Below are 13,268 nucleotides of genomic sequence, written 5' to 3'. Positions count from 1 at the left end.
CGTTACGAGGAGCCCAGGGTTAGGTCAGGGCTAGGCCCCGATAACCCCCTACCCAAAATGGCTGAACCGCATGGTTTAGCCAATCGCATCAGAGCCTACACACCATAGCTTGGTCGTGTGTGCAAGGCGTGCGGGTATGAATATGAATATGTATTGGCCCTCTAAGCTGCTAGCCCCCACATGGCCAGCCCTGGTGCTGCTCTAACTGCCCTATTTATCCTGGAGCGGCTCCAGCCGTGAGGAGGAACCTGAATGGGACCACACGGGGAGCTTTGTGGAGGATCAGCGTGGGCCCCGTGTCATCTGGAGCCTGCGCCTGCCTCCTGTCAACCCCGGCGCGCATCGCGTCCTCTGGGACGCGCAGCGAGCGCACGCACGCACGCACGCACGCACACACACGCGCGCGCACCCACGCGAGTACGTACGTACGCACGCACACACACACACGCGCACCCACGCGAGTACGTACGTACGCACGCACACACGCACACACACACACGTGCGCACCCACGCGAGTACGTACGTACGTACGTACGCACGCACACACACACACGCGCACCCACACGAGTATGTACGCACGCACGCACACACACACACACGATTACGTACACACACACACACGATTACGTACACACACACACACACGCATGCACGCACGCACGCACGCATGTTTATGTACACACTTGCGTACGAGGCACGCAGACGCTGGTGTACGATCAGGAGCTGGCTGCCGTGCCGACCCCAGCCCGAGGACATACCGGCGGAAGCGCGCCAATACTCGTGCAAACACGCGGTAGCAAACACACACCCGCCATGCGCTGGACACACGCCCCCACGAGCGCACACACCGGCCTGCACACCCCGCCGCAGGGCCCTGTGTCCGCGCTCGTGTGCGCCGCCACGCAGGCGGGGGGATCAACGCAGCGCCCTCGGCCAGAGCCGCGTCCGTCCTCCGCCAGTGGAACCGCCGCGCTGAACCGACCGCTTGTCTCCGTCGGCTCCTCAGCCTCCAGGGGCTGTCAGGTGACCGCGTCATGTGACCTCTCCACCCTCCCTCCCTCCCTCCCTCCCTCCCTCCCCCCCAGCAGGAGGCCCTGACTCCCCCCCCCGCACCCCAGCATGGGGAACGAGAGCCTGGGCCCGCCGGGCTACCTCCCCCACTACCTGCTGCGGGGAGACCCCTTCGCCTCCCGCCTCTCCCCCCTGGCCGACATCATGGCGGCCCTCTACATCGGCATCATAGGTAAGAGGAGACCACGGCCCCCCAGGGAGGAGGGGGAGGAGGAGGGGGAGGAGGAGTAAGAAGATGAGGAGGAGGTGGAGGAGGAGGAGGGGGAGGAAGAGGAAGAGGAGGAGGAGGAGACAACGGCCCCCCATGGAGGAGGTCTGGAGGAGGGGGAGAGGGGAGGAGGAGGAGGTGGAGGAGGAGGAGAAGTAAGAAGATGAGGAGGAGGATGAAGAGGAGGAGGAGGTGGAGGAGGAGGAGGAGGAGGAGGAGGAGGAGGTGGAGGAGGGGGAGGAAGAGGAGGAGGAGGAGGAGGAGGAGGAGGAGGAGGAGGAGGTGGAGGAGTAATTGAACAAGAGAACAGAGGTCCATCCACCGGTTGCAGGGTGAGTGTGTACGTTGAGGTGGAATGGTTTCTCTGTAGGCTCAGACTCGTATGAGGACCTGATGGAGGCCAGGCTGGCTCTGATTCAGCTTCAGAGCTCTGGCCTCTGGCAGCGTGACGGCGTGTTAGCCCTCATATCCTCTCCTGAGCTGCATTCCACATCACGCTCAGACGCCCCTCATAACAACAAACAGACGATCTACAAACGCGTTCCTCAATGAGTGATGTGTGTTTGATATTGAATAATGTATGTGTGTTTGATAGTGAATAATGTATGTGTGTTTGGTAGTGAATGAGTGATGTTGGTGGTGGCCCCAGCCTCCAGGCGCGTGCGTCCACCGGGTTGGGGCATTGGGGGGTTGGGGAGTTGAGAGGAGCTGACTGCCTTGTGATCTCCTAGCATCACGCTCCACCAGTAAGGCTAACACCCACTCTGGTGAGCTCCTCGAGGGCTTCAGCTGAGGCCTTCCAAGGTTCAGGTCCTTGGAAGGCCACAATCACCACCTCACAACTCATCACCACTTCATAACTCAATCACCACCTCATCACACAACCACCACTTCATAACTCATCACAACTTCATAACTCAATCACCACTTCATCGAACAATCACCACTTCATCGCACAATCACCACTTCATCGCACAATCACCACTTCATCACTCAATCACCACTTCATCGCACAACCACCACTTCATCGCACAATCACCACTTCATCACTCAATCACCACTTCATCACACAATCACCACTTCATCACACAATCACCACTTCATCACACAATCAACCCTCCATCACACAATCACCACTTCATCACACAATCACCACTCCATCACACAATCAACCCTCCATCACACAATCAGCACTCCATCACACAATCAGCACTCCATCACACAATCACCCATCACACAATCACCACTTCATCACACAATCACCACTTCATCACACAACCACCACTTCATAACTCAACCACAACTTCATCACACAACCACCACTTCATCACACAATCACCACTTTATCACTCAATTACCACTTCATCACACAACCACCACTTCATAACTCAATCACCACTTCTTTTGGTGATTGAGTTATGAAGTGGTGATGAGTTATGAGGTGGTGATGGTGATTGTGGCCTTCCAAGGACCTGAACCTTGGAAGGCCTCAGCTGAAGCCCTCGAGGAGCTCACCAGAGTGGGCGTTAGCCTTACTGGTGGAGCGTGATGCTAGGAGATCACAAGGCAGTGACAGGGACACGGATAGGGAACAGGATGTTATTTCTGAGTCAAAGCTTAGGATGTTGGCCTGTGGAGACTGAAAAATGAGGGATGGATGGATGGATGGATGATGAGTGGAGGATGATGGAGAGACATAATAATGATAACAATAATTTGTTAATTGTATGATTATCATTGTTCATAATTTAATTAAGAAGAATAGCAGCATGTGAACCTGGCCTTAATGACAATGTGCAGCCCCTCCCCATCCTTCCTGCCCCTCGTTAAGGTGACCATTCCGTTAATGGTGACTCCTCCCTGCCCCTCGTTAAGGTGACCATTCCGTTAATGGTGACTCCTCCCTGCCCCTCGTTAAGGTGACCATTCCGTTAATGGTGACTCCTCCCTGCCCCTCGTTAAGGTGACCATCCCGTTAATGGTGGCTCCTCCCTGCCCCTCGTTAAGGTGACCATCCCGTTAATGGTGGCTCCTCCCTGCCCCTCCTTAAGGTGACCATTCCGTTAATGGTGACTCCTCCCTGCCCCTCGTTAAGGTGACCATTCCGTTAATGGTGGCTCCTCCCTGCCCCTCGTTAAGGTGACCATCCCGTTAATGGTGGCTCCTCCCTGCCCCTCGTTATGGTGACCATCCCGTTAATGGTGGCTCCTCCCTGCCCCTCGTTAAGGTGACCATCCCGTTAATGGTGGCTCCTCCCTGCCCCTCGTTAAGGTGACCATCCCGTTACTGGTGGCTCCTCCCTGCCCCTCGTTAAGGTGACCATCCCGTTAATGGTGGCTCCTCCCTGCCCCTCGTTAAGGTGACCATCCCGTTACTGGTGGCTCCTCCCTGCCCCTCGTTAAGGTGACCATCCCGTTACTGGTGGTTCCTCCCCCAGCCCGGAGTGTCTCTCAGCGTGGTCTCAGTAGGAGCCGAGTCTACTCAACGCAACACTCACAGTATACGAGTTACATATCCAGATGTCTGTGTGTGTGTGTGTGTGTGTGTGTGTGTGTGTGTGTGTGTGTGTGTGTGTGTGTGTGTGTGTGTGTGTGTGTGTGTGTGTGTGTGTGTGTGTGTGTGTGTGTGTGTGTGTGTGTGTGTGTGTGTGTTGGGAGATAATGTGTATGTTTGTAAGTGTGTGTGTGTGTGTGTGTGTGTGTGTGTGTGTGGTGTATCTAGGCTCTTATCTTGATGACCTCTCGGTGTGATCATGAGATGTTGCTATGACGATGTTGCTACTAGGCCAGAAGCTACCCTGTGTTATGGTCTGTTGTTCCGAGATGTTTTGCCCATTTAAGTTTTCATTGCATCATCACCTTCATCATGACGCAACATCACGACAGCATCATCATCATCATCATCATCGGGGGGGGGGGCCGGGGCTGGAAGCTGTTGCTCCGTAGAAGGATGGAGGAAGCAAGCTATTTAGGCTTACCATGGCGTTATCACACACACACACACACGTTATCACACACACATGCACGCACGCGCGCGCGCGCGCGTGATGAACAGGGAGCAGACAATATCACTGTTTATCCCAAATAGCTTGCTTCCTCAATCCTTCTACACGCACGCACACACACACACACACACACACACACACACAGGTAGCTATGGTAGGCCTGTGGCCTCTTCAGGAATCCCCGGCTGACTCTCATCATAAATCACCACGGTAACGATTGCCTCCAGCAAATCGTTACTTAATGGCCCCTGATTGGCTGAATGGTCACCGAGGCAACTGCTCGGAGTGGACCAGGGATGAGTTGTCAAGGTGATTAACGAACCCAGAGGGTCCATCAACATCTTGAACCTCTGGTCAATAAGGACCAGACAGGGGTCAGACGATACTGACAGCTAATCACAGCTCTCTCTCTCTCTCTCTCTCTCTCTCTCTCTCTCTCTCTCTCTCTCTCTCTCTCTCTCTCTCTCTCTCTCTCTCTCTCTCTCTCTCTCTCTCTCTCTCTCTCTCTCTCTCTCTCTCTCTCTCTCTCTCTCTCTCTCTCTCTCTCTCTCTCTCTCTCTCTCTCTCTCTCTCTCTCTCTCTCTCTCTCTCTCTCTCTCTCTCTCTCTCTCTCACACACCAGGTATCCTGTCAGCTACAGGTAATGGTTACGTTATCTACCAGTCCTTCAGACGCAAGAGCAAGCTGAAGCCCCCAGAGATGATGACTGTTAACCTCGCCATCTTTGACTTCGGCATCTCAGGTTACTAAACACACTAACAACACCTACCTGTACAGGTAACTAAACACACCTCTCTGCTTTATAAGAGTAGAACAAGCACGATTTCTTCATGGTGTCTTGACCTTTGACCCCTGACCCTTGACCCCATAGTGTTCAGCAAGCCGTTCTTCATGGTGTCTTGACCCTTGACCCCACAGTGTTCAGCAAGCCGTTCTTCATGGTGTCTTGACCTTTGACCCCTGACCCCATAGTGTTCAGTAGGGATGAGTCGGTCGCGACCGATTCGTTACAACGAACGAATCTCGAACGTGAACGACAAGAACTGGTTCCCCAAAACAAGAAGAACTGGTTCTTTGATTCTTTTTTTTTAACATAAACCAAAATATGGTCACGTAAATATGGTCAGAGCTTCGTCTCCCCGCGACTTATATTGATTGAGTCTACAACGTTCTCAAAGATTCAGCCAATGAGAGGTAGCAATGGTGTTGCAATGGCACCTGGGTAAACAAATGACAAGGCGGTACCGTCGAATATGCGCGCTTTCTCTGTCTGACGTATCTTGGGTCATACAATTCGACGTGGGGCCACTCGTATATCCCCCTACATCTTTTCGAAAATAGACTTGACCTCCATCTGTTTATTGGATAAACGCATTTCCCAATCCCAGGAGTCTTTGCTCCATTCTACGTCAATTTAAGATCAAACAAAGAAATTAAACTGCAGTTGTATTTTTTATTTATGACAATGAAAGTTCTGTAATGCCTGAACGCTGAAGAATTAAATGTAAAGTAAAATAACATTATAAATGTAAAACCATGAATGAAATATAGAGAGTAAGTAAGTGGTATAAATATTGGTGGGACGTTCAGTTATACTATTTAGTATATCTTCTCGATTTTCACGGGGGTTAGAGCCTAGAAGTGGATTAAATTATGCTCACGGCCGTCTCGCGGGGGGGGGGGGGGGGGGCAGACACCAATTGACGTAATCTGACGTAACGAACGAATCAAAACGAACTAATCAAATAAACAAATCGTTATAGTGAACTGAACTGAAAGAACTAGTTCCCGGAAAAGAATCATTTTGCCCATCCCTAGTGTTCAGCAAGACGTTCTTCACGGTGTCTTGACCCCTGACCCCACAGTGTTCAGCAAGCCGTTCTTCATGGTGTCTTGACTTCTGACCCCTGACCACAGTGTTCAGCAAGCCGTTCTTCATGGTGTCTTGACCCCTGACCCCACAGTGTTCAGCAAGCCGTTCTTCATGGTGTCTTGACCCCTGACCCCACAGTGTTCAGCAAGCCGTTCTTCATGGTGTCTTGACCCCTGACCCCACAGTGTTCAGCAAGCCGTTCTTCATGGTGTCTTGACCCCTGACCCCACATTGTTCAGCAAGCCGTTCTTCATGGTGTCTTGACCCCTGACCCCACAGTGTTCAGCAAGCCGTTCTTCATGGTGTCTTGACCCCTGACCCCACAGTGTTCAGCAAGCCGTTCTTCATTGTGTCTTGACCCCTGACCTCAGTGTTCAGCAAGCCGTTCTTCATGGTGTCTTGACCCCTGACCCCTGACCCCACAGTGTTCAGCAAGCCGTTCTTCATGGTGTCTTGACCCCTGACCCCACAGTGTTCGGCAAGCCGTTCTTCATGGTGTCTTGACCCCTGACCCCACAGTGTTCGGCAAGCCGTTCTTCATGGTGTCTTGACCCCTGACCCCACAGTGTTCAGCAAGCCGTTCTTCATGGTGTCTTGACCCCTGACCCCACAGTGTTCAGCAGGCCGTTCTTCATGGTGTCTTGACCCCTGACCCCACAGTGTTCAGCAAGCCGTTCTTCATGGTGTCTTGACCCCTGACCCCACAGTGTTCAGCAAGCCGTTCTTCATGGTGTCTTGACCCCTGACCCCACAGTGTTCAGCAAGCCGTTCTTCATGGTGTCTTGACCCCTGACCCCACAGTGTTCAGCAAGCCGTTCTTCATGGTGTCTTGACCCCTGACCCCACAGTGTTCAGCAAGCCGTTCTTCATGGTGTCTTGACCCCTGACCCCTGACCCCACAGTGTTCAGCAAGCCGTTCTTCATGGTGTCTTGACCCCTGACCCCACAGTGTTCAGCAAGCCGTTCTTCATGGTGTCTTGACCCCTGACCCCACAGTGTTCAGCAAGCCGTTCTTCATGGTGTCTTGACCCCTGACCCCTGACCCCACAGTGTTCAGCAAGCCGTTCTTCATGGTGTCTTGACCCCTGACCCCACAGTGTTCAGCAAGCCGTTCTTCATGGTGTCTTGACCCCTGACCCCACAGTGTTCAGCAAGCCGTTCTTCATGGTGTCTTGACCCCTGACCCCACAGTGTTCAGCAAGCCGTTCTTCATGGTGTCTTGACCCCTGACCCCACAGTGTTCAGCAAGCCGTTCTTCATGGTGTCTTGACCCCTGACCCCACAGTGTTCAGCAAGCCGTTCTTCATGGTGTCTTGACCCCTGACCCCACAGTGTTCAGCAAGCCGTTCTTCATGGTGTCTTGACCCCTGACCCCACAGTGTTCAGCAAGCCGTTCTTCACGGTGTCTTGACCCCTGACCCCTGACCCCACAGTGTTCAGCAAGCCGTTCTTCATGGTGTCTTGACCCCTGACCCCACAGTGTTCAGCAAGCCGTTCTTCATGGTGTCTTGACCCCTGACCCCTGACCCCACAGTGTTCAGCAAGCCGTTCTTCATGGTGTCCAGCTTCTCCCACCGCTGGCTCTTCGGCTGGCAGGGCTGCCGCTGCTACGGCTGGACGGGGTTCTTCTTCGGCTGCGGGAGCCTCATCACCCTGACGGTCGTCAGCCTGGACCGCTACCTGAAGATCTGCCACCTGTCCTACGGTCAGCAGCTCCCCTGTACCCCCCTGTACCCTGTCCTACTGTCCATAGTACCCCTGTACCCTGTCCTACTGTCCATAGTACCCCTGTACCCTGTCCTACGGTCAGCAGCTCCCCAGTACCCCTGTACCCCCCTGTACCCTGTCCTACTGTCCCCAGTACCCATGTACCCTGTCCTGTACCCTGTCCTACTGTCCCCTATACCCTGTCCTACGGTCCACAGTACCCCTGTACCCTGTCCTACGGTCCACAGTACCCCTATACCCTGTCCTACGGTCCCTAGTACCCCTGTACCCTGTCCTACGGTCCACAGTACCCCTGTACCCTGTCCTTTGGTCCCTAGTACCCCTGTACCCTGTCCTGTACCCTGTCCTACGGTCCCTAGTACCCCTATACCCTGTCCTACGGTCCACAGTACCACGGTTCAGTACCCTGATTGAAGGATCTAAGCGCTACATTTAGAATTGTTTCAGAATTTTCTTTCACTTTCTGGATTCAGATCTGTAGTCCTGGTTCCTCAGGTTCTAGATGTAGTCCTGGTTCCTCAGGTTCTAGATGTAGTCCTGGTTCCTCAGGTTCTAGATGTAGTCCTGGTTCCTCAGGTTCTAGATGTAGTCCTGGTTCCTCAGGTTCTAGATGTAGTCCAGGTTCCTCAGGTTCTAGATGTAGTCCAGACTAGGGGTTCTAGATGTAGGGTTCTAGATGTAGTCCAGGTTCCTCAGGTTCCTCAGGTTCTAGCTCTGGTCCTGACCCGGTCCCTCCCTCAGGCGCGTGGCTGAAGCGCCAGCACACCCTCCTGGTCCTGGCGGCAGTGTGGTTCTACGCGGCCTTCTGGGCCACCATGCCCCTGCTGGGGTGGGGGAGCTACGCCCCGGAACCCTTCGGGACCTCCTGCACGCTGGACTGGTGGCTGGCCCAGGCCTCGCTGTCCGGCCAGACCTTCGTCCTGTCCATCCTCTTCTTCTGCCTGGTCCTGCCCACCGCCATCATCGTCTTCTCCTACGTCAAGATCATCATCAAGGTCAAGGCCTCCATCCAGGAGGTGTCCAGCTTCGACGCCCGCATCAAGTCCAGCAACGTCCTGGAGATGAAGCTGACCAAGGTGAGGGTCGGGGGCGTCTGAAGGAGCCGGGACACGGAGGTCCTCTGAGGATCGATACGATGCAATCACAATACATAAGGGACGGGGGTCCGATATTATGGAAGCAATATTGTATTCAAGGTTGAGAAATCAATATTATATAATACATATTATATAAAGGGTCAAGGAATCAATATTATATCATCAATATTTAATAAAAGGTTGAGGAATTAATATTATATAATCAATATTAAGTAATGGGTTAAGTAATCAACATTATATAATCAATTGTATGTAAAGGGTTAGCTTAACTTAATCCTTCTTATTGAAGGTGGAGAGGTCAGGGTGGTGTTCATTCTGCAGTATGAGTGGTGTTCATTCTGAGGTTAGGGTGGTGTTCAGCCTGAGGTTAGGGTGGTGTTCAGCCTGAGGTTAGGGTGGTGTTCAGTGCGGAGCAGTGAGACTGTGTGCTGCTGCTCCGTCTCTCCACCAGGTGGCGATGCTGATCTGCGTCGCGTTCCTGGTCACCTGGATCCCCTACGCCGTCGTGTCGGTGGTGTCGGCGTTCGGCCAGCCGGACTCCATCCCCATCGCCCTCTCCGTCATCCCCACCCTGCTGGCCAAGTCCTCGGCCATGTACAACCCCATGATCTACCAGGTGATGGACCTGAAGAACTCCTGCAAGAACCTGTCCTGCTTCCAGAACATCAAGAAGAGGACGCACTTCAACACCTCCAGGTACCCTCCTCCCTAACTCCTCCCTAAAGGTTAGCTAGCTGGTTAGAGAGTTAGCTGGTTAGCTAGTAAGCTGGTTTCATAGTTTGATAGTTGAAGAACCATGAAGAACCACAGGCCTTCGCTCAAACACCGGTGAAACCTCCTGGTTCAGCTCTCTGGGATAACTCACTGGTCCTGAAGCCAGCTGAGACGGTCTGTAGGCTCTAGGTGGTCTGTAGGCTCTAGGTGGTCTGTAGGTTCTAGGTGGTCTGTAGGCTCTAGGTGGTCTGTAGGCTCTAGGTGGTCTGTAGGTTCTAGGTGGTCTGTAGGCTCTAGGTGGTCTGTAGGTTCTAGGTGGTCTGTAGCTGTAGGCCCTGACTCCGCCCCTCTCTCCACAGGTTGTATGCTGTGTCCTGCTCCCTGAAAGGCCGAACGCCAGCCAATGAAACGCCGCTGGAGGCGTGACTACAGGACGGACACCTTGATCACACACACACACACACACACACACACACACACACACACACACACACACACACACACACACACACACACACACACACACACACACACACACACAGCCTATCCACATCAGCAGCGAATTGTCTCTTCTTGGCTCCTCCCACTGCCAGTCTCTACCCAGAATGCTCTTTTCAAGGTCATGTGACAGATCGGCTCAAGGCCTCAATGTTTGGAAGATTCAAAATTGACCCCTAGGAGACTTGTTTTGAAGCGGGACTCTTAAGGAAGGCATTTGAACCTCTTGTGTTCGTTCGTCTGCCCCAGGTTCAAAGTTCAGAATCAAACTTTTGTTGAATGTGATTGACTACACCCCCAGGCGCCGAAAAGGGGGGGTAAAGGAGACGGATTCTAGGGGCCCATGATGGAGGGGGGCCCAGAGAGGCCCCTAATGATGATGAAATTATAATACAGAAATTATTATACTGTTCTTTTCATGGGGCCCAAAATCCCTAGCGGCGCCCCTGTGCGCCCCAGGAGATGCCCGGGATGTATCCGCACAAACAGACACTTTAGCACAAAGCCTGCCCCCTGGTGGTCACGTTAACGTGGGGCGGACGGTTCAACGGCAGCCTCATCTCAAGCTGCAGGTCAAGGGTCAGAGTTCAGGTGAGTGTTGAGGTTCAGGTTTCAAGCTTCCCGGTTAAGGCTTTAGTTTGAGATGGATGGTGGTTTCTCATCTCAGACCCCAACCTGCTGCCGAGCTTATGAGGGATGAACTATTGCAATATGTACAAAGTCAGTGGAAGTCTTGGAAGATGGTGAATGGACTGCAATAACCGGAACACACGCTGGGTCGGGTAGTTCTCCTTTCCCTTGAGTGGAACTGCAATTATGTGACCGTTACTTCACCGCTTTACCACTATTGACATTTGAACACAACTGCGATAGCCTATAGACACTAGTATTTATAACAAATAATGAATGCTTTGTTTCTTGCACTACTGCACAATCGGAACTGCAACGTATACACATAATAAAACATAAAGAAAGGAGAAGACACGGGTGATGGTCGGCCTTATGCGGCTCAGGCCTCTGGCGCCCTCTTGTGGTAGAAATATGGAACACTGGTGGGAATTTATATCAACATCCGTTCTGGGATTCATTGCATTATGTGTATCATTGGGAAATAAATAGATATAAAGTGCATTTAAGATTTGCTCATGACTTTACCTGGGTAAATATTCAGATAAATGTTCATCCGTAATTTGAGGTTCGATGTCATTAATGTGGAAGGCATATTCTTTGTTAACAAACGAAATAACATGTCCGAAGGCCTGCGGCGACAGACGGATACGAAACAGCACAAGATCAACAATGTGAACATTATCGTATCATCCGACAAGATCACTGGATATATCCCAGGGAAGTGAATCCGGAACACCTGCGATAGGTGAACGGGTGGAAGTTGTGTTCCCACAGACGACATGAACAAGTAAGTCAATCTAAATGGGTGTGTGAGCGGGTTAGTGTGTGTACCTGGCCGAACGAATCATGTGTGTACCTGTGTCTTACCGTTCTGTGCTGAAAAAATAAAAATGGTCCTCTATATTGAATCACTGGAGAGCGTTAAGGAGATGATTCGTGAACCTTTGGATCTTAGCTGTAAGTTGCTGTAGCGGTTTAACTTTAGTTTGGTGCGTCACCTCGCTCTGCCGCCAGGGGGCGCCTCGGCTCCTTATTTGGCAGCGTGATGCAGAGATCGGTAGTACCGGCCTGGGAGGATTTATAGAACTACTGTCTGGTTTGCATAATGATACTTATTTTATATCACTATTGTATCCTTCACCACCTGTTTTAGCCGATGGTTTCTGCCTATTTTCTAGTCCGGTTTAAATGGTGTGTGTGTGTGTGTGTGTGTGTGTGTGTGTGTGTGTGTGTGTGTGTGTGTGTGTGTGTGTGTGTGTGTGTGTGTGTGTGTGTTGTTTGGTTAAGTAGTTCTAGTTGTAGGTCTATGTTTGTGTAGTGATGAGAATTGGGTTGATGGGTATTGATGACATGATTAGCCTCAGAGTTCTGCTCTCTTTGACTTAGACTGACCTGCTGGCCAGGTGGACTCACCTGTGGACCAGGTGACCCCTGAACCCTGGGGTCACTCTGCATCGCGCGGCACTAAGTCAATGATTCTGATTATTAACGCGACCCCCCCCCCGTCTGAATCTGATCTGAGTAAGCCAATCGAGGAAGGTGTACGTTGGTCCTACAACGCGACTAAAACACTGCCAGCAAAACCTGCTGGCTTAACACCGCCAGCTGTACCTATTAATTAGACAGCGGCAGCTAAACATGCTAGCTAATCGTCGCTGGTTAATCCTGCTCGCTAATCCTACTAGCTAAAGACTGCCATCCAAACCCAGCTTTATGGTTTTCATAGAGAGCAGATGGAATGTCAACACAAAACGCTGGGACAGATCTGTGACACACTGACGCATCCTCATTAACATCCCAATAAACCTCTCAAAATAATCTCTGATATTAGGCTCACCTAGATGGTTAAGATAAAATACTATTTCATAAGTATCTCAACATGGGCGGAGGAAGAGAAAGCTCAGAGTATTTTTTTGTTTTTTTTATGTTTCAATGGAGAACAAATGATTTCCTCATTTGTATTTAATACAGAGAAATCAAAGAGAGAGGGAGGTAATATTGCATTGGAGACAGAGAAACACGGCGGAGCCGAAGTCGTTCGGCGGAGCCGAAGTCGTTCGGCGGGCCTTCCCGTTACCGCCACTGATGTTAGTTACGTTCATTACCTGGCGCCGCCGCTAGAGGGAGACAGTGAGCGACGGCTCCTCTCCGCTGGCTGGCGGACGTGCAGGAGAGATGGGAAACAATATCTCGGTAATACTTTCCTCCGGGCTGTTGTTATGGAGCAGGTTATTCAACACACCATGCGGGAATTGCCAAAATGTATTGTCCAGGGGGCTTTTATTTTTACAGTCGCATGGAAAACCTTCCTGCGCATGATCGGCCGTGGTGGAAAGCTCCTGGCTCCCAAAATAAGAGTCCTTCAGCTTGAGGTCGGACCTGGTTCTACACCTAAGATGTTGATTTGGTGGAGGCATCTGTGGACTGGGGGGAGGGGAGGGGGGG

General features: G+C 51.9%; 1 protein-coding gene across 1 annotated transcript; it reads left to right on the top strand.

Annotated features, from left to right (window-relative positions):
- The first annotated feature begins 1,091 nt into the window (after positions 1-1,091).
- opn5 (opsin 5) lies at positions 1,092-11,959 on the top strand. The gene is made up of 6 exons (XM_030345225.1): positions 1,092-1,243; positions 4,906-5,025; positions 7,691-7,861; positions 8,626-8,960; positions 9,433-9,677; positions 10,055-11,959. Exons 1-6 carry the CDS (start codon positions 1,120-1,122, stop codon positions 10,119-10,121), a joined length of 1,062 nt encoding a protein of 353 aa, XP_030201085.1. The 5' UTR covers positions 1,092-1,119; the 3' UTR covers positions 10,122-11,959.
- The last annotated feature ends 1,309 nt before the right edge of the window (positions 11,960-13,268 follow it).

The sequence above is a fragment of the Gadus morhua genome, chromosome 21, assembly GCF_902167405.1.
Source record: "Gadus morhua chromosome 21, gadMor3.0, whole genome shotgun sequence".
In the NCBI taxonomy this organism is placed as follows: Eukaryota; Metazoa; Chordata; class Actinopteri; order Gadiformes; family Gadidae; genus Gadus; species Gadus morhua.
The sequence above is the reverse complement of the archived record's forward strand: the minus strand, read 5'-3'. Positions and strand labels throughout refer to the sequence as shown.